The sequence below is a fragment of the Micropterus salmoides genome, unplaced genomic scaffold (genome assembly GCF_014851395.1).
Source record: "Micropterus salmoides isolate LMB-PRFRI ecotype aquatic unplaced genomic scaffold, ASM1485139v1 Ms_hic_scaffold_16, whole genome shotgun sequence".
NCBI lineage: Eukaryota > Metazoa > Chordata > Actinopteri > Centrarchiformes > Centrarchidae > Micropterus > Micropterus salmoides.
In genome coordinates this window covers 8,722,075-8,743,937 of record NW_024040707.1, presented here as the reverse complement: position 1 = coordinate 8,743,937, position 21,863 = coordinate 8,722,075, and the positions used below count along the sequence as shown (strand labels likewise).

The window sequence follows — 21,863 nt, the reverse complement described above, 5'->3', positions numbered from 1 at the left end:
CTTGTGGTTTCATTGAATACACACAACTGAGAAAATAATTTATTTAGAAAAACAACATTGTATGAAAGTGGCCTTACTGCCAGAAAAGGATCTGATACAATATATTAGTTTTGATGTGAAAATATTAGTGCACAAAAAACTGACCCCAAGTGATAAAATATGGCAAACATTATCTGTGGTATGTGTTCCTATGACTCTTGTGTGATCATGAGAGTCATTATTCCACAAGCAGTTTATTATATGTCACATAAATTAATTTTGACACCAAAGAGAGGCAAAATTTGCTTAACTGTACATGTTGTAACATTGTCATTGTGAGGGCATCAGTTTCCACTATGGCAAATACACCAAGATGTATACACTGGTGTGCTATAAGGCTTTTTGTATAAAAAGTGTCCCATAATTCCCAGGGACACAGAACTGGATTCTCTGGTTCAGCATTAGAGGTTCAGCACATTTTCACTCATGATGCTGTGCAGAAAGTTTTTCCATGAATGTCCAAGCTCCTTGAATTCGAGTGAATATCCACAGGACTCAACACCTCCAGAGATCCATCTTGTTTAGACGAGTGTGGAAGTTTTGTTCATCCAGGTACAATATGTTCTCTGGTTCAGATTTGTGCTACAACTTTACAGTCTTTGTACATTTGCAAGTTGATGTCCTAGCATTCTATTGTTCTTGATAGCTGTGTAAGTTTGCGCTGGTTGTCAATCACCTTCAGGTTTTGAATGTAGTGTCGGATGTTGCTGGGACTTCGCAGAGGAAGGGCATTGTCTGAGTCTGGATGAGCAGAAGAAATCATTTTTGACTCAGTAAATGAATATGAGTGTTTACACTGGTAAAGCTTCCCTGTTATTTTAAGCCAAAATGTGAATTTGAAAAGGACTAATGTGAAAAGAAACCCTTTAGCTTACAGGAATTACAACTGAGTACAAGTGAACGATATGGTAGATTACATGTAGCTTACATGTAGATATGCGAGTAGCAGGCCCTTCCAGAAACATCCGATCTGCCAGGCCCCTCTGAGGAGATGACGGCACTGCAGAAGAGAAATAGAAGTTAACATATCTGATACATCCTATCTATCTAACCTATTCATAGCCATAACCCAACATTATCTATTGCCCATTCCCGAATGCATATAGTTGTCTACAGAGTCTACTAGTTGTATGACAAGCTCAACTGGATCACTCACCATAAGGTTGGCTTCTGCATCCTCGTACAATTTTCACTGTCTTGGCTATCATGCGCTATGAGAATCGGAGGGAAAGGAAACATTTTAAGTCAGTCTCAGACAGAGGATGATATTTGTGAGGGGAATAATCGAGCCAAGCTACGTTACAAAAACATTTTCTGTCTTACCATTTTCTCAAAATTGACCAATTTGTCTACATAGTTTGGATTTCCCTCATTGATGAATGTCATGTCTAGCCATATAGAGGAAAAGAGAACATGTCGGTGATCAGTGATAAAATTTACATGACATTCACATCTAATCCCATAAAGATAATGCTAGTATCTGTTACCTTTGAGCAGCAGAGGCATGAAGGGGATGTAGGGAGGACTGAGTTTGGCCACAGCCAGTCTGTAGGCCCTGTGGTTGCGTGAGGGATCCTAACAGGAGCAGAAAATATACAGAGAACACTTTATGTTAAAATTAACAGGAGATAATAAGCTGCCTATGAATGTTAAGTAGGTAAACTATAGACATAACAGTACATTGAGAGTTTCGGGACATTTATGAAAGGTATTGAACGAGAGCACAAAGTGAAACTTACCATCAACCTCTCATAAGCACAGTAAATTCTTTTTGTCTTGCTGGGGATTCTCTGCAATAGACAATACCAAGCAAATTATTGCATGAGTCATTACCAAAGTTATTGTTTAGTAAATTACGCAACATTTATTATCATCCTGAATGTTGCATTTAGGGGTTTCTCACCTCCCAGGTCTTGTAAAGCCTGTGTACTGCACTGTTGCTCAAACCGAACATCACAGCGAAGAATGAATTGAGATTCTTCTGCTCCTTTAATCTGTAACAGAGAGGATACATAGGTTTCAGACTGACAAAATTCTGTTCTTGAAGTGTTTTTTGATTTTTGCAGGTTTTTAAAAATATTACACGTACACAAGACTATGAGTCAACAGCCACGCTAGTGGCTCTGTGAGGCTAAACTTTAATCAGTGGTGCTTTGAGCTAAATGCTAACCTCAGCATGCTAACATGGTCACAGTAACAATGCTAACATGCTGATTAAGCAGGTATAACGTTTGGAGTGTTAGCATGCTTACATTTACTAATTAGAGCTTAACACAAAATACACTGAGGCTGATGGGAATGTGTGGTAACTCATTTTCAAGGTATTTGGTCAGAAGCTAGAAGCTAAGCAGAAGTGTTGGACGAATTACAGCTTTGACCAGATGGTGGTACTAGAGAAAAAGTTACAGGGTCACTAAAGTCATTAATGGTTGTCCTCTGGGAACTATGAATGTCTGTACAAAATTTTGTACAAATCCACTGGAGATATTAATATTTTTAAGTGAAGACTTTGACCTGCTGATGGCACTAGATGAAAAGTCAAGGGATCACTGAGGTCAGTAGGCTTCATCCTCTGGTTTGTACAAAATGTCATGGCAATCCAACCAATAGATGTAGAGCTAGTTCGGTGTGAACCAACGTGGTGGAGAGACTGCCCTACACTGCCATCAAAACATGGCTATAGTTTTATGTAACTGACTCTTACACTGCAGCAATCTTTATGAACTTCTTGAGCAGAATGGCTCGTTTCACCAGGTCTTCACAGAGGCACAGTTCAGTCACCACCCAGTACTGCACCTCATTGAAGCGCCGTACAAACCGCTCTAGGTTAGCTGTCATGGCACCTGGGAATTTATGACGGCCGAATACATAGTACACAAGCTCCACCTGGAGAGACAGGAACAATAAGTCACAAGCACTGGCATTAATTACTCACACTGTGAAAAAAGGAATCTGCATACCAATTTTTACAGGTGACCTAATCATTGTGACTTTCTTCAGAAACATGTGAAGCATGCAGGAAGTGTTGTACTGGAGGACCAGCTGATCTGATAAGAAAACTGCTACTGTCAGATGAAAAGAGCCAAGGAGTGACCCAAAGAGATTCCTAGTCCTTTGTTGAAATGAGGAAATATCTGAATGCAAGTTCCAGCAGTGGATTTACTCACACAACAGAATACTGGAGCTTCACCCCGATGAGGCATTTGAAGTGTAAATAAGCAATTTTCTTTGTTCTGTATCAGTTACTTTATATGCTGTGGACATGTAAAATCTGTTGGATCTGAAGAGTTACCTCATGCATGGCAGTGAACATTTCCCAGTCATAATTGGCAAGTTCACTGGCAATGTCTTTAGAGCCCATCTGTTCAAGGATGTCAGTTGTTCCTCGCTCTGGACCCTGCTGCTCCTTCAGGGGAATCTAGGAGAAATAAAATTAACAGATAGAAAATTGTGTGTGTGTGTGTGAGTGTGTTTGAGCGGGGAGCTTTGATGGCTTTCCGTGCAGGTAAATTGCTTTGAACCACACCACCATGTCAAACTCAACTGCATGCACCATGATAAATAATGAACATAATGAAAAGATGTTTTTTCTTTAATTTAGCAAAATGTTGGTATGGAGGGCACCTATTTCTCACCAGTTGTTCCACTTCGCTGCTTGTGCAGATGAACAGTCTCTCGTTGAGTCCCAGTGCTGTGTAAACTGCAGTAGCATCCAGCTTTATCTGAGCTCTCTCTGTGTGCATTTAATTGATCAAAAACACATTTTCAGCATAATGAACTGACAAAGAACGATAGCAAAACCAATGAACATGACTCCAACTTGATTGGAAACCACATTAAAATGCGACTCTGAAGGCTTTATCCAATTTATTTTACAGGAACAGGATATATAAGAGAAAAATACACATTTAAAAAAAAAGTCCCACCTCCTGTGGAGTTAATTTTGACCAAGATGTGATCTCCTCCAGGTTTGACTATTGCCGACATCACATCCTGTACAGATGTGTTCACTGGGAGCATCAGAGTGAGAGGTTTGTTGTCTGGCCTGTAGATCTCATAAAGCACTGCACCGAGATGGGACAGGAGAGATGAGATGAGAAGCCAACATGCCAAGATATGTTGATTGATGACATGAGTAATGAGGTGTGGTGAGATGTCTTACTCATAAATAACGCCCAGACAGATGAGCTCATCCAGTTCCATGTTGCAATGTAGTGTAGTGATATAGATCAAAACAAGTTAAGTTTCACTTACTTACCTTTATCTTGTGCTCTGATTGGTTGTAACCTCCCCACTGCCTCCTCACAGTTTGAAAACCAGTCAAATAGTTGGTTCTGTAGATAGCATCAGAGTGACACAACATGTCAGTGACATTAAACTGGCAAATTACAGTAACCTGACATTCAAACGGTTTTCTCATTAAATGCATCTCTGATATTAATATTATGCGCGCAGCTGCCAACTGCAAACACTTAATATGTGTGAAGATGCTTACCCTGCTCAGTGACTGAAATCCATTCTCCAATCTGTTAAGGTAGAGAAAAACAGCGTTAGCATGATGCAATATTTATGACTTTAGAAATGTTGCAAAAATTGCAGATGTTATAAGATAAAATAAAATAAAAATTTACACTTTTGTTCGCCTCCTTTCCCTAAATTGTTCTTTCAGCATGCTGGACAGACGAAAATCACTGGCCACCTCCTTCTTCATTGTCTGGAAATTGAAAAAGCAGGGACATAATTACTGACCCCCCTCATAAACAAAATCGATATTCTTAAAATGGTTCGGAAAAATTCCAACTGAGGGACATTGTGACATAAGCATGTAATTAAAGAGAGCCTGCTTTCCCACCTCCAGAAAGTCCGAAGCAATAGGATCTTCTTTCAGCAGTAGGCCAAACAGCGCCACCCACTGGCCAATCAGCTTTACTACCTTCTGCTTGGTGTTGATAATGTAAGCAGCCTTCTCCTGATCTGAACCCTCAGAGAGCTCTGCCTGGTAGGTGCAATGACGGTTAAGGGGTATAATATAAACAGCTTTACAAACAAAGACACTGAAACAATTATGAGACATTGTGTTTCAGCAGAATGCACTAGTTATGGCAATTAAATGTTTGTTTAGACTGCATCATCATCATAAAAATGCACTGCAGAATTATTTCCTGGGTATATATGTGTATGTATATATGTATACAAATACAAACTGTCTATTGTTTTATTTATTTTATATGTTACCCTATTTTAATAGGAATGGAATTATCTGTTATGTTCAATGTGTAACATGAAGGGACTACAAACTTTTATTTCATTGTACAGCCTTGTGTTGTTTAATGGTAAATATATTTCTTTGATTCTTGAACCTTGATAATAAACATAAGCAGCAGAGGCAGTGGTAGTACACATTACTTAATAAATAATAATACACATCCTTATCATCAGCATCACCATCACTGTGTATTATTATTGACCACAACAGGATATTGGTGCTGTAGTGCGGTACACAGCTGGCTGGAGGGCATGAAGACTTTATGGGTGAGCAGAAAGTCGCTCACACATGGATCTGCAGGGAGACAAACATCACAACAACACAGAGTTAACTGACTAGCTAACTAAATCTGATCATCTTGAATCACTCAACAACCCAAGGGAAAAGGTAAGAAGATGCCTGCAGGCTCCACCTATGGCGTCATTTCCGTTAGAATCCAACTTTATTGTTTCCAGTAGGTGTTCCAGGATTTTCTCAGGTGTTCCTGACATAACAGTGTACCTGCACAGAGCACAACAGAAGAGACAAACATTAACATTTAATTTTTTATTACTCTACATGCATGCATTGTGCTTCATTGTGTGTGTTTTACTTAGTGCCTGATAATGCAGTATAATATTACTTTTATTATAATTGTTCTGCATGCTTGTATAGTACTGATTTGCATTCCTTTTAAGGGTGACTGTGCAACATCTGCCCAGGGAACAACACTGAGTATACAGCCAAGCTAGTGGCTCTAAGACTGCAATTAGGCACAGAGGTGCTTTGAGCTGATTGCTAACATGTCTTAGTTCAGTGTGTTAGCAATACTTGCTAATTAGCTTTAAGCACAAACTACAGATGTAGGGCACTGTATCTGTTAAATACAACAATAACTGAAAAGTTTAATTATGAGAACAATCTTTATACTTTATTATCGGTTTGCATGTACATTAACTGATAGCTCCCTCAAAAAAAGAAGAACCAGAACAAAGCTTTTGACGTAATCATTACATAGTTTGTCTTGCAGACTGGTGTTTACAGCACTTGGCGAGTTGACTGTAGCATACCATATGTGGACAGCGATGTTGGGTTAATTACAGATAACACGTTTATTGTTAAACTATAAAATGCCTTCCAGCACTTACTGGAGCTACGTCATAACTTCTATAACAACATTTGAGGACTCATTGCCTAATGGCATCAGGTTCAAAAATGTAATATTGTTGGCTCTTTACATAATATATCTTGGTTGGTCAACATCATGTAACTTCACTTTTATGTTTGTTAAAAACCCTTCAAGACTGATAACAAGTCATAGGCAGGGTTGAAGTCCAGTTCTCTACAGGCTGTCAGATAAAAGTCCATTAATAAGATATTAATCATGTTTCACAAAAAGATTTGTATACTGTTTTGGCGTGATACAGTTTCTGCCCACACCTAGGTGAAGTGTTTTAATGACCTACTTGTGAAGTCACTGTTGTATTGTCACAGAGGTGTGTGCTTCAGAGTTTCTCACTTGCTGTTGCTTCCTGCTCCTCCCTGCTCGGCCCAGTCGGTGCTCTTCTCCAACACCAGCACAGTTTTCCCATGCTCTTCAAGTCGCACTGTGTTAGCTTCAACATCCTAAAGGACAAGAAATACAGACATGGATGACCCAGACAAATACATATTTAGTGTATCTGTGGATCTGAATAATGGATAGAGCTTTAAGAGCACCTCAGCACCTGCAGCTTTTTTACAATCACATATGGCTTTAAATGTGTGACAGCACTTTACTACATTGTTGACATTGTTGAACAAAAAAGCCACAGTGCTGCACATATAGTAATTAGATACTTAGACAGACCTTGAGAATGCGTATAAAGTCCTGTTTATCAACACGAAGGAAATGGCAGTTATCTTCTCTCAAGATGATGGTGGCAGCACGAGGTGCATCATTCAGCAAAGCTAGCTGCCCAAAGTCCTCACCCTCGTGTAGTGTTGTTACCAGGCCCTGAATGCACACAGTACTTTCAGCATTACATTATAGCAGCATCCAATTCCTGGGAAACAAGGCATTTCATGATGAAAATTATTATTTTTGCAACCAGTAAATGGAATTACCTTCCCATGCGTGATCACATTTACAGAGCCTTTCCAGATGATATACCAAGATGTGCCTTTGTCCCCTTGACTGAACACTACATCACAAAAAAAAGTCAGCTCCAACATCGGTCATATACACATGTCTATGTAACCATCAGAATTACATGAAGATCACAAGTACAGCACACCTTCATACAATGGGCTTTATGTACGATGTTCATATTCAAGACCAGATGGGCAAAGGGAGAGATGAAAAGAGCAAAAGAAAAAAGACAAATGATGACCTGATTGCTGCCACTTAAGTAATAAATCAATGAGGAATATGAGAATATTACTGATGTAATACATGGTTTGGTAGAGATAATATATCTGAAATGCTTGTTGTGCAGAAGAGGATGTAAATATAAATGCTCCGTATTTGTATAGCGCCTTTCTAGTCTTTTCGACCACTCAAAGTGCTTTTACACTACCTCACATTCACCATTCACACACATTCATACAATGAGCCCAAGTGCTCAAACAGAAACTAACATTCACACACATTCATACACTGGTGGAACAGCCGACCTTCCGATTAACCTCCTGAGCCACAGCCGCCCCACGTCAAGATGTCAAGAATTTGTGTACCTCAGAAGATCAGTGTACTTTCTTGTGGTTCAACTACACAATGAAACTGTCGTGCCTCTCTGTGTATGTAGCAAGGCTCTCTACCACCCAAGCTCAAACGTCAGAAAAGCTGTCACACTCACAGACTGTTCCGGCCTTGGCATGTGATTCAAAGACCAGTACTGCTGCCAGCTCCTTACGCACCTACAGGCACAACAAGGAAAGAAATGAGACTGGGATGCATTGATAATTCCTGTTTTCATTGTTTTATTTTTATAGTAAGGAGGAAACTGGGCAAATGTTCCTGTTTTTAGCATTCAAGGTCAAGAGTTTTATGTTTGATTGTGTTCATGTAAGAATAATACTAGCCTTGAAAAGAGATCCAAATGGAGCTGTTATATCAAATTAAATTTAAGGTGTACTATCACGATCAAAGTAAAGCTTCTGAACTGCAGTGTAATTGCTTGACTGTCTCACTTTTTTACACATAAAAACATCTGCCTTTAAAATAATTTATGCTACAATCACTTAAAAAAAAATCAACCTATGGTGGCTTTAATCTTAAGGACATTGATGTCAAGAGCAGGTAGTGATAGTGACTTACAGAAGTGGAGAGATGAGCTGCAGCCTTGACATGGAGCAGCTCCTCATAAATGACTTCCAGGTCCTCAGCACTCCTCTGACTGGGGCTACAGGGAAGTTGAGAAAACAGGTGTAATCAAACAACGCTGGACTTTTTTGAAAAATACTTAATGACAACATCCAACTGCACTGATTCCTTTGAACGGATGTATGAACGACACAGGACTGTCATATATGATAAATATGAAAATAACTTTACTATTTAGGTATTACTACATATACAGGTTGTCATGCATAATAGTTATATAAAAGCTCAACCTACTGACCATTTGCGTAGAATCATAGTGAGCAGAGCATCGGGACCCAGTTGAGACAGGAGCGACAGACCCTCCTGCAGCTCTTCCTCTGAGTCCTTCTCATTTGTTACGTGGTTCAGGCCACACTCAGAGTCCTGGAAGCGATAGAACTGGGTGTCCTTGTCATGGAAGTTCAACTCATGTTTTACTTGATTGAGACAGAACACAAGGGGGTGGGGCATTAATGAGACCCAAATTTAACTAAGAGTGCAGACCTTTAGAGATATGGAGATTACATAATAATGTGCATTATTTAAAAAAAGGAAACAAAAAGGAAATAAATGAGTAAACGCTGACCTTAAGGAGAATTTAGTTCTCATGTCATGTCATTAGAGCTTTACAAAACTCGGATGGAAATAAGTGCAAATCTATTCTGAGTGAGCCCCTTCATTTGATGATTAAGCATTTATATCCTGATTGGAGTGGTCTCTTCCGGGAAGACAGTGCCCCATCCAGACAGCATAAGCGGTAAGTGAACACTTGATGGAGTGAGCACACATTGTAAAACATATGCCCCGGCAGGCTCAGTCACCAGATATTGAGCTACTCAAGCACTTCTGGAAAATTCTTGAGTGCAGAGACATTATTATCAGAATATATTAAGAAATACAAGAACATGACAGGAGTTTCTGTGGAATTATTCCACATACTTCGTCCGTGCCGAGGCGTGAGCTCGCTGACAAATATTATGTTAATGTGTCCTTAATTTTTCTGCGAAATTCAGCTCTTTAGCTCTTACCATGAAGAAGGATTCCTTCATCCACCAAGACCTGCCACATCCCAACTGCCTGGCTTCTTGATTGCAGGCATTCATTTTGTTTCATCAGCCAATCAACAAGTTCCTTACCAGAGCAGCATTGTCTGTGAGAGAAATTTAACATGTGAATTTGCATGTAATTTGCAGAGATTGTCACATTTTAAATCTCCAGTGTGGGTACCTGTATGTTTTGAGGTGATACTTTCTATCTCGGATCAGACCTGGGTTCCTCTCGATTATAACACTATACACTGATCTTGCTGCCTTTACAACACGATCTGAAAGAAACTTCATAAACATGAAAGAAGATTAAGCAGATAAACTATTCATTCTTTCATAGACATTAATGTGAGTTGTGTGAGTTCCTTTTACGATGTACGATTTTATGATGAGACAGTGTGAGAAAGAGTGACAGAGAGCTATGTAAACAAAGGAGGAGGATATGTAACACAGGTGGTCTTGTTAACTGAAACAGCCAATTTGTGTGTTGGCATCAGCTAAGTTAGCAAAAGAGAGAGTGTGTGTGTGTGTATGAAAGACAAGGAGACAAGTTTCTTTGCATTTCACCTCAGCATGGAGATTTTGTGTGATGGCACATACGTCAATAGCGTGTGTGGAGATTTCTGTGGGCGTTAGAGCGTAATGTGGTGTGGAGGTGAGAATGTGTTAAAAAATTGCTATTTCAAACTCTCCCACACCTCACTCAGTTCCCAGTCTCTACAACTCACTCTGTGGCAACGACAACAAACTTTCACTTTCCGACCACCCTCAATGTATTTCCTTTTAACCTCCCTCGATTCTTTTCCCCCTCAGTCCCACCCGCAGACACACATACACACAACTCACTCGGCTCAGGTGTAAAATCCAAAACGACTGCAGACAGGGGTGCAAAACCTGTCAGCCACTGATGCAGAAGCAAGGCTTATGTAACACCAATGTGCTTTGTTTGTGGCTGTAATGCGGCTGTCCTATTTCAGGCCGTTTCACGCTTTGCTTGTTTTTCAAAAACAAATCGGATCAAACCACCACCCAACAATATTGATTGTCTTAATGAGTGAAAAAAGTATAGTTTTTCATTTAGCTCCTCCCTGTTAGACTTCCCCTCTCACTCAGTCTTGTGATTCCACAAGTGACACACAAGGTTGCCTGTTTGTTCTTTGGATTTTAATCAAGGCACCGTATTTGCCCAAGATGGTGGTCTTGAAGCCCACAGAACCTAACAGCCATTTCCTATATCAATTTTCTCCTTAAGTGGAGTGATGATGTAAGGAGGCCAGTTTCAGAAACTACCAGCACCCTTTGCCTCCTCAAGTCTTCTGCTGCTCAAAAACGCCTGGTGACCTTTGACCGATCTACTGACCCCATGCCTCGATGACGCCAACATCCCCTTTGCTCTTTCACCTGGACTGGGGGCCATGGCACATGCTTGTTAGATCCACGTTCACACAGGACTGCTAATTATAATGTACAACTATAACGGACTACTGTGGGTAACACTGTGCAGTACACACTTCAACCTATCATGCCCACATCAGCCTGTTCCCAGACTTGACATCAACAAAGTAAATGTGCCCCAAGGCGTCTGCTGTGTCCCACTCACTGGAGTTATGTCGTCTAGAGGTCACCAGTATTCCCAGGGGCCCATTTTCCCATGGGACTCTCACAGTTGCATTCTCAGGCATGTCAGCTCCAAAACTTATTTTCTTGATTGGGCAATTTTCCATTACCTAACCCAGTCCTTATAAAAACAATACCAAAAGCCATATTTGATGAAGGGGTCCTAGCCCTCGCTGCTTTCATATAAACATGCAGAAAACAAAAACATTTTTATGTAATTCATTCCAGTGCTGACTGTCTGTGATGGACCTCTCTGTTAGTTATTGTCTATATGTAGGGCACCTAAACATGTTATCTACAAACTATAACTCATAGGTAATTGTTCCAAATTAGGGTCTCAAATAACAGAGCAAAAACCTTTCCCAAGTACAATTCACATTCAGGCAGCCAGTGTGCGGCGATCAATACTGATGTATGGGCCATCTGTGAGGTTTGGACAGACAGTCATAACCCATTTTATGACCGAGGTCCATTGTGCTGTTGAGGTCATTATATTTAAAAACTGCCTTAAGACTGCTAATGTAAAGTAGAATAATAAACTTCATATTGATTTACACTTAAACTCTTAAACTTACATGATCTTTACCTATGGTTCTAAATTACTACACCCACTTTTTTGCAGGGCTAGCTACAGAACAGCTGCTCTACAGCCTGTAAAGGTTACTCAAACACTCTTCAGCAGGGCATATGCTTAATATCACATAGAAGTGAACAACATCATTTGACTGGAAGAAGGTTGTAATTGTTTTTATTACAACACAATCACACTATATATACTATATATTCTGTGTATTGTAGCATTTCTTTAACTTCAATCTGGTCCTAGCTGAAAGGTTTCATTATTGGCTTTTGAAGTGTGTAGCATGTGGTTAGGTTTAATGCATTTGTCTTGTGGGGTGGAATGATTATGAGTACAGTTATCCACTATGTGTCTTCTCTGTAGGAAAGACATTTCTCTGTTTCACACTCTCTGTGACCTTGGTGGGCTGTGTTGTGGGAGACGCAGCTACAAGCTATCAATGCTGTGTGAGGAGTTTAATGCAGCTCTGTAGACTGCAGATACTTGATTTCTCTGCTCATTTTTGAGTGTAAAAAATAAGATCACAATTCTGAAGCTAACATTTCCATCCTGCAATACATGACGGCTATGGGTAAAATGTTTTTCCAGACCTTTGATTTGGTCATTTGGCACCAGTTTTTAGATCTTTCAAGTTGTATCAGTGAACTTATAACTCTGACCTACACTAGATGAGCATGGGAAAGTTGCCTAAAGAACACACATTGTGCACAACCTATGTATCCAATTAATAAAATCATTTGCCTGCATAATAGAACCATCTCAGCCACAAGAAAGTGAAAAGTATGTGTGTCTTGTACAGTGCTATCAGAACGAATGATGCTCATTACTGACTTGTAGAATCTGGAGCCAACATTTTGCTAAGCAACCAAACAAAACTCTAAGAGGTTAGCAACACCTGCCTCCTGCAGACACAATTTCTCTATAATCTCTATCTTTTCTCTCCAGCACAAAAGAAAATGCACAGACATTGATAACTTTTGGTGTTAAAAAATATCTAATTCTTCTGTCTGAGGGAGTCCACTGAATCAACAGTTTACACCTTGTTATCAGTGTTTTAAAAGTTCTGTCATTGGTATGTTGTTGAAGAAGCTGAGATGAAGCAGTGTGAGGGGCCTGGGCTGGGTGAGGTAGGGCTGGGTGAGGTAGGGCTCGGGAGGGTAGGGAGGGTCAATTAACTGAGGGCCCTGAAGTGCCCTTTAGACTCCTTGTGACTGCCGTCCCCACTAGGAATGTGTTTTTTAAGACTCGCTTGAGTAGTAATGCAGGACATTATAACAACAAAAGAACATGTTCAGCAGTTTGAAAGGATGCAAGGAAATGCAACTCTGGATGATGGCAGAGGTCAGTACAGCTTAAAGCCACCAAAAGAGAGAGAAAAAATCCAGGCAGGTGATAGTTTAAAGACTCGCATTCAAGAGCTATACCAACCAGAGTGTCAAATCTGTGGTCAGCTAATTAGCAGAGTGACAAATACAGCTTGAGAAGCCTGCTATGTGCTTACAAACCTGATTATGAAATTGCTATGGAGGTCTTGAATAAGAAAATGACAAAGGATATCAACAGACTTACTATAAGATGCTAAATAATAACTATCTCTTATGACAACAGCTCAAAGAAAATCCAACCATATTTATTATAAATGTCAGTTTTCAATAATGGTGGAGGAGAAAATCCATATTTGCTCAAGCATATTTGGCTAACCTCCTGAAGACATGCTTCAGGAGGCCAGTGTTTCTCCTTATGTTCAGAATGAGTTTAAAAACACTAGTGAGAACATTGGATTATTCTTGGCTGTGGGGAGGTGAAGTACAAAGGCATAGATCACCCTCTCTGGCATACACACCTGCTTCATAGTGTCCTTTGAATTCAGGGCCTCTGGCAGCGGGGTCTAAGAGAAAATGAAAGAGAGATGTTACTACCACTCTGCATAGCTAAAGCTTCTGAAATAAAGCAGATAATTTTGAAACGACATGCTGGAGTTCTCATTGATGATAATCTCGTTGTGGTTGCACCAAATAAACATAAATAACCAAGATGGACAGTCCCGGTAGAAAGAAAAATTTCTTTCTTTTCATTGGGATGAAGGTCAACACAAATACATTATCTCAACCTGCGCTGTGTTACCATTGTCTCCAGTGTGATGTGGGTGGGTGTAAAGTGTGTGGAATGAGGTGGGAGGAAAGAGTGCACAGACATCAGCAAAGGAAAGTACATAGCCTGCTGCCACGCGTTTTGTTAAGTGAAAAGGTTGCTTTTAACTACAGACCATCTTATCAAATGAAAAGGCTTTTAAAAATCCTAACCATTCAAAGATTAAATGCAATGCAGCAGTTGCCACAGATTCATATGTTAAGTTGAATATTTTTTCTAGAGACTCCCTTCCTTCATAGTCTGATCAGCCCTAAACTAAAACTGTTGCAATGTACAAATATTTAACAGTCCCATGTCTGTACTTCGGCCTATGCTGTATTTCCTCTTTTTGGATTGGTTTTGATGTTTTTATGATCCCTTTGTAGCTACAGTTGTCGACCTGTATTCCAAAGGCAACTGCTTTCAGTGAATTTAATTCAGAGATGTATGAAGGCCTTTTTCAAGGACGTTCTCAAGATCAAATATTTCTCTCCAGATCTGGTAGCTTGTTGGTATGTAGTGCTTTGTCTGAACCCTCACAAAATGAAGAAAAACTGATTTATGGGCACCACATTTCATTTAGCCTCAGCATTGGGTTGCTCTTGTTGCAAGAACAAAATATTTAGTAAATGGGATATGGGCACATGTTTATAATATGCGCATTTTTTTCTTTGTGCATTGTATGAACAGCTTGAAGAAAAATTTCAAATATGCAAAGTAATCAGACTCACACAGTAACTGTCTGTATTGATCAGGAAGCTTATCGACCTAACATCACTGACATACATCTTTTAAGTGTCTCCAGTCTGTCTGCAGACAGACTTTGTGACATGCTTTGTCTGGTCTGCAGTGCAGCCAGCCATGTCACATGATAGCTTGAATGGTGCAATGCCAATTGTTTTTAACTCACTCATATAAAATACTTATTTTTTGACTGAATTTAACCACATATATAGACATAGTTCATCAGCTATGACCAAACCAAAATGACACATGTGCCCCCTGAGTCCTTCCAGGTCTGTAGTCAGGTAGACATAATTAAAAACGTTTCTTCTGCGGTTTGTTCTATTTTGTCTCAATGTCTCAGCACTGGTATGCAAGTGCAACAAGGACAGTGAGTCGATGCCCTGGCATCTTCTAATGATGACAGCAACATGAGCTTGGTTTTTGCCCGTGTTAAAGGTATGCGCCTGCATGTGCTCAGAGAAGGGATTAGCAAATGCCTCTGTGCTCAGTGTTCAGTTGTGCTCACTGATGATATCAAACATAAATGAACAGTTATGAAATTAATCATATTATTGAGGCAGATCCCACTACTTTTGTGCCAGAATAGTAGATTCAATGCGCCCAAAGAAAAGATAATCACGTGTATAATGTCAAGTCAATGCATTTAATAATTTCATGATTAGGGTGCTTTAACATTCTGTCAACTCAAACTTTACACTTTTGTGTAAATCTTGTTATTGGCCTGGCGAGGACACCTCTCTGGAAGTGCTCTTGTGTAATTTATTATGTGTAAGATAGCCTGAATAAACACAAACTCCCTTGGTGCAGTGAAAACAGGTTTAACTACTCCTGTGACATTTGAGAATATGTGCAGCATGTTACGTTGAGCGATTATTAAGCTCAGGTGTCACACTGACATGCCAAAAGATCCAAAACATAATTGTTACTTATTTACTGTGTACTGTACCTTATGAGTTGCTGTTATGTAAAATGTGACATTGATATAAGCTTGTAACGGTAAGCGCAGGAAGTTCAAAATACAGTGTGTAGAAATTTACAGTTGTCTTTGACCTATTGATGCTTAAAAGGCAAGTCATTTTAGAACTTATGAGCCTCACCACTGTTCTGTGTCTTCCTGTGACCTGGAAAGAAAAACCTCCCATTCTTCTACAAGCTCTTTTGTAAACTGAGTGTGTGTGTGTGTGTGTGTGTGTGTGTGTGTGTGTGTGTGTGTGTGTGTGTGTGTGTGTGTGTGTTGTGGTGAAGGTGAACAATAAACAATACAGTATTTATAATCTGAGTTTGATTTAAAAAAAATGCTTTGTTACCTTCTTGTGTCCCCACACCCGAGCTGCTAAAACAATAAAGAAATCTGCTTTGGTTTACAGGAGGTGATCTTGAAATATCTGTAACGTGTGGTTTTGGGGACCCGAACCGTGTCAAAGTGGAGTTGAGAGGGGGTGAAATAAACCCCACTGTCTTCACCTGCTCTCTGACAAACAGTGTTCCTCTTGCTTTCTCCACCTCTCCTGCAACTCAGACTTTTTGCTGAGTTTCTTTTTTTCAAACAGTTTTAAATACAATTCTACCATATGCTGGAGGCTGGTTGTCACTTTAACAAAATCTGGGGCTTTTATGGCTATTAAACCACTGTGTGTCAGACATTCACAAGATGCCAATTTGCACAACAAAGCATGATTATACTAGCTTTTCAGAAGCTACCAACTTCTCCAGCAGGGATTTCAGACTAATTCAAGACATTTACAAACAAAAAAAGGTATCTTCTTGTTACTTGCGGTGGTAATGGGGTACATGATGATGAAGAAAATGATGATCAAAATCAATGGTGGAAAGTAATTAAGTATTTAAGTACTGTACTTAGATACAATTTTGAGGTACATCTCCTTTACTTGAGTATTTCTATTTTGTGCTACTTTCTGCTCCACTACATTTTGGAAGCCAATGTCATACTCAACTACATTTATTTAACAACATTAGTTATTGTTACTTTGCACATTAAGATTATTTAAATGCACTATAAATCAAATAATACATTATGCTATATTATTATTATTTAAGCCACCAGGCAGCACATAAATAAACTGAAATTAGTTCCCTATTTACCAACTGCAGCATTACACATCAATGCATCACTAATTATAATCCAGTGATACAATATATTATTCTGAAATTATTTTGGTATATATTAGTATATTTTACTCTGTTTTACTCTAATACTTGTTTTACTTAAGTAAGATTTGAATGCAGAACATTTATACTTCTACACTGTGTTAGCTACTGCTATTTTATACTGGAGTATTATCCTCACTCTTATCTCATCTCCTTATCATATTTGTGTGACACCCTACACTATACTAATTCCTGTTCATGTTCCACGATCTACTCTGCAGTTTTTTCTCCGGAGTAGGCTAAACATTAAAGCAGCATACCCAGCTGATGCCTCGTATGGTCGGTGATTCCACTGAGTAGCGATCCGGGAACACTCGGTAATTGTGACTGCGAAACAGATGCATCTTTTCTCAGATCAAAACAACCGACAAACAACTTTCCCAGTCAGAAGATCTGCACCCGGACTCAGCACTTCCAGACATTATTCCCGGCACAACAGATTAACCCGTCACGCTCTCGTTTACTGTACAGCCACGACACAACACGGCGGCAGTGTCAGCTCAGGACTCAGCATTCTGTCCCACAAATTCAGCCAGGCTCCTGTAGATATGTCGTCCCTGGATCCAAAACCAGACAGGTTACCTCCCCAGACGTGTCCGCCTCAGTGAGGACGTAGTGCGTAATGTTCAGCCATCCCTTGCAGCACAGGCTCACTGCTGAGTTGCGTGTGTGCGCTCTTTGGCTTTGGCAAGGAACTACACAGAGTCAGAGACTTCCCCCAGCTTTAATCTGTACTTACCTCGGCTATTAATGGCGTTTGATTTTTTTTTAGCTTGGATGTATTCCGTGTATATGTGGACAAGTGCACATTGTATATTTGGGATTTTACTTTAAAACACCGAGCAGAGAAAGTAATGTGTCAGTATCCTCAGGCTCATACAGAACTGATACTGACAACAGAATACTGAACCTGTAACATACATTCATAGCTGGTCTTAACCCTCAAGTACTTCTCTGTGATGAAAATCTCAATGAAACCACACAAACAGTCGTCTGGCTCATAGGATTGTAAACTTTTGAGTTGTCTGCCTAACACTGTAAATACACCAGATTGGGTCAAGGTTATTGAAGAAGGCATAATGTTCCATGCAGGCACTATATTGTCTAGTTTGTTCAGTACAGTAGCTCAGAGGTGGCAGCCCACATGATCTGCAGACCTCTGCATACACACTTATCAGGTTGTCCAGCTGTCTGGCTCGACCGGGTCTGTAGGCACATGGACTTGCAGATAAACATTTTCAAGGGCAGAAAGCTGTTGATGGTGGAGACCTGCAATTGATGTCTCTCATCAGTAGCTGTTCAGTTCTAGTTCCCAGTTGGATGACAGGTGTTTGTCCTTTTCAGAAGCATTAACTTAGAAATACTGCTCACTGGTTTATGGATTCATAAAACTCATAAAGCTGTATATTGTACCATCAGGTGTAATGTTCAGCTGTGAATGCCTCTTGCTAACTCTCTATAGCCTCGTCTTTCTCTGGTTCAGACATGATGTCTGTGGTTCACTGTTATTTCATTGAGTTTGTTTGTGTTGAAGTATAGAGGCAGATGACTTACTTCCCCCATGTCTGGTGTACAACGTCTTGGTGGGGAACAGATGGATTTCTCCATAGAGAGGATGGCTTGAACAGTATCTGTCTGAAAAACTGAGAAACAGGTTTGTTGTTACTTTAAGAGGCAATAAATGAACACAGGAATGCATTGTGACGTGTATTTCTCAGTAATTAGTCAAAGCAAGTAAAGAAATGTAAATCTGTGGACTGCCAAACAATGACAAGGGGGCCCTCTATCTAACTTGACTTCCCGTGCACCTCCAGTTATAACTGGATCATGGTCTGTGTCCTGCAGGCTGGCTGTTACGTAAGATTTGTTTAAATCCCAGCTATTGTTCCAGTGCAGGGCTGCCCTTCCTGTACTGACCTCAATGCCTGAGTCATTTTACCATGGCTTTCCACAAGACACACACAGACAAGAACATCCACTCTGTCCTGCTTCCCATGCTTTGGTTTGGTCTTTCCTCCAGCTGGAAAGATGTTTTTGAACTACCTCTTCTGTGCAATATTATTAAAAGTTGAGCACCTGCTCCTGTATGTTACCTCTGTTTTAGACATTACTGCTTCTTAATCTATAAGTGGGTGTGGTGAGTGAATGATGGATCTCCAAGCCTACAGAGTCCAATTTGCTTTGAATCACAACAGATAGGCACACTGCACTCCCTGTGCTTTGAAGCAACTAATTGATGTATATCTGCTACAATCTCTCAGAAAAAACCCCAGGAACATCTTACCAAGTTAAAACCTCCGTAGAGTCATGAGGATCCTCCAGTCACAGTTGTCCCAAAAGTAAGCAAGAGATCAAACCAAACAGAAAATACTGTTTTAAGTGCGGCTGATAACTTTTCTGTGCTCTGGCTAAACTTGTGTGACTCTCTATCGCTTCCAAATGCCTCACAGGGACTCATGATGATGTTCACAATGAAGGAATCCAGTTTGCTTCTTGTGACCTCCCGAGGGAATGTAAACATGATTTTGCTGATAAGAAAGAGCACATTGCTACAGACTGTTTGATAGTATCTGATGAAGTGACTGTCTTGATTGTTTCAGTGATGCACACAGCGGCACAAAGGTGACTGTTTTAAGGGATTTATGGTACTTTTGTACCAAATATAAAATGCTTCAGCCATACCAAAGGAGCTAAATGCTTTCCAGATCTACTGTATCTGAAATCAACGAATAAGGATAACACGGATAATAATCTAAGGATTGCTTTCTGAATAGTAAAATCAAGGATGGTAATTGTTTTGTGGTCCTGGGATTGAAATGAAAGTTCATTAACACTGCTGCATTGCTGCACTTTTTAGTTTTAGATTCAGAGCATATTGTACAGCTGTGACCATCAAAAAGCTCCATTTTACAGGTGAGATTAAATCTAGACTTTTCAGTGACCAGGTCACTTCAAGAGTTTGCATTGCATAGCTTCACTGCAAATGCCAGTCTGGCATTTTTACAATAAATGCTGCCCTCTATTGAGAACACAGATACCCTGCAATATGCAGTGGAGAGGAAATCCATGTGTGTCAGATTTAAACATAAATAATAAAAATGTACACAATATTTAGATTAGATATCCTCAGCACTGCAAATATTGTTTATTTCTGTTTATAATTTTATAGTTTTTATTTGTATTTTGTTTGCTACATAGCAGAAGGGAGTTATAAACTCAAAATTCACTCTACAACCTGTTGTATTGTGACAAATAAATCAACCTTGTACCTTGTATATATTGATAATTTATTGACTGAGTCCCTTTTTCATAAGATATACTAAATAAAAGATTCTATATAAGTGTCAAAAAAGATACAAATTTTAATCTATTTTAGTGATGGATTTGTATGCACTCATATATTAATTATTATTATAAATATTTGTAGTTATGTTTTTTGTGTGTTGTGTTTGTGTCTTTCTCTCTCTTTCTCTTTCTATATTTATTTTTGTGTGTGCGTGTGATTCTATTTAGATCCTCCGGGAATGGGAGTGGGATTTCCTGCAACACATCTACGCCCATGGAATGTCTACTTTGCCAACTGACATCGTTGTGCCTGTCTGGTGGTGCACACACACACACACACACACACACACACACACACACACCTTTTCCTTCCTCTCCCCTGGCCAGTTAACAGTGACAGGGAAAGACATATCTGATTTGCTTGAAATGAAGCAGATATGAGTGAAAGCATGTAACACAGATGGTGATAATTCTAAACCTTACAAAACCTCCAGTTTGTCAGCATCGTTCTAACACCTCTACCTCATGCTGCGCAGCCACATGGTGGTACTTACCAAATTAATTCAGTTACACTAACAACCAACAAATAACTTCAACATATCATTTGGAGTATAAATTTGAAAAAACAGCTCATAAAATCTTGTCAGACATATAATGATCAGGTCGTAGGTCAGTGATAGGTCAGAATATCTTATATTTTAATGGCATACCATATAAAGAATAAAGTCCATTTTCCATCAGAAGAAATAAAATAATTATACAACAATATCATAAACCAAAAAGTTTGTTACATTATTTTGACAAGTGATCAGTAACTCACCACTGGCATGCAGCTCTTATAAAATTGGCTTTCACGATCTTTTGGTTCTTCGCTTTCCTTTTTCAGCCTTTGCTCCTTTCATATGTTCGAGGATGATTTCTCAGTCATAGCAGTTTGTGTGAGTTGTTGTGGGGAGTGCTGCTGAACACAGCTTCCTGTATCTCTCTGATTGGTCACGAAGAGAGTGCCCAGGGGCATGGGTCGAATAGGTTACAGCAGTGAGACACAGCAATGTGTGTGTTTGTGTGTGTGAAGACAGGATCACAATAGAAGCAACTGCACAGTGTTTGATTTAATTTGCTTTCACTTCACAGCAACAAAGTAAATGGTGTGGTTTTCAACCTTTGCTGCAGCATAGCTAACAACCACAGGAAAGCTTTGAAGCACATTTCTATATCATGTGTATTTGATATATAGTCAAACCAGTTAACATGGCTCAGAATAAGTAATATGTTTCATGCAGAGAAAATAACTTCCTTTTCATTTTTCGTTTTCTATGAATATCTCCTTTGTAAATACAATTTGTGCATCTTGTTAAATATTTGTTAAATCTGTGTTGCTTTCTAGCTGACAGGTTGTTTTAACACAACACTTTTTATGACCATATGAACTTATGCACAGTTGTTTATATATTTTAATGTATCAAGCTAAATTAAACAACATATGCCTTTGACACACAGAGCGGTCAGTGACCTTAATGTGACCATATAATCTTACCTAATGTAGGCCTACATCTTAAAAACCAGTCATCACGTTATCACAACATCAGTGCTCTATAATGGCTGTTCCTCGTTGCTCCACTAGGGGCGGTATGTTGGCGAGCAGGGGGTTTCCTCTCTGCA

The 21,863-nt window shown here is 39.5% G+C and overlaps 1 protein-coding gene across 3 annotated transcripts; it reads right to left on the bottom strand.

The window, feature by feature from the left end:
- Positions 1-17: 17 nt before the first annotated feature.
- rapgef3 (Rap guanine nucleotide exchange factor (GEF) 3) lies at positions 18-21,858 on the bottom strand. 3 transcript variants are annotated; one of them, XM_038721947.1, is made up of 28 exons: positions 21,022-21,858; positions 18,471-18,559; positions 13,714-13,758; positions 9,855-9,961; positions 9,656-9,777; positions 8,887-9,064; positions 8,583-8,667; positions 8,122-8,182; positions 7,391-7,467; positions 7,134-7,280; positions 6,804-6,910; positions 5,718-5,806; positions 5,521-5,599; positions 4,892-5,042; positions 4,671-4,753; positions 4,535-4,565; positions 4,298-4,373; positions 3,966-4,103; positions 3,675-3,772; positions 3,332-3,457; positions 2,744-2,925; positions 1,943-2,033; positions 1,779-1,829; positions 1,527-1,614; positions 1,363-1,427; positions 1,196-1,250; positions 968-1,039; positions 18-780 (listed from the first exon to the last, which is right to left on the bottom strand). In XM_038721947.1, exons 2-28 carry the CDS (start codon positions 18,522-18,524, stop codon positions 662-664), a joined length of 2,577 nt encoding a protein of 858 aa, XP_038577875.1. In that variant the 5' UTR covers positions 18,525-18,559; positions 21,022-21,858; the 3' UTR covers positions 18-661. The 3 variants fall into 3 exon arrangements, with proteins under 3 accessions (XP_038577875.1, XP_038577876.1, XP_038577874.1); XM_038721948.1 differs by lacking the exon at positions 21,022-21,858 and adding an exon at positions 19,201-19,347; XM_038721946.1 differs by lacking the exons at positions 18,471-18,559; positions 21,022-21,858 and adding an exon at positions 17,177-17,595.
- Between the last annotated feature and the right edge of the window lie 5 nt (positions 21,859-21,863).

Bases quoted from the DNA above. Each gene is read 5' to 3' on its own strand.
- rapgef3 (XM_038721946.1), bottom strand. From the start codon at position 17,260: ATGCATCTGTTTCGCAGTCACAATTACCGAGTGTTCCCGGATCGCTAC. The intron at 2,034-2,743 runs GTAAGAGTCAGT...TCTCTGTTACAG, and splicing joins TTCATAAAGATTGCTGCAGT to ATTAAAGGAGCAGAAGAATC. The intron at 1,040-1,195 runs GTGAGTGATCCA...TCTCTTCTGCAG, and splicing joins ATGCAGAAGCCAACCTTATG to TGCCGTCATCTCCTCAGAGG.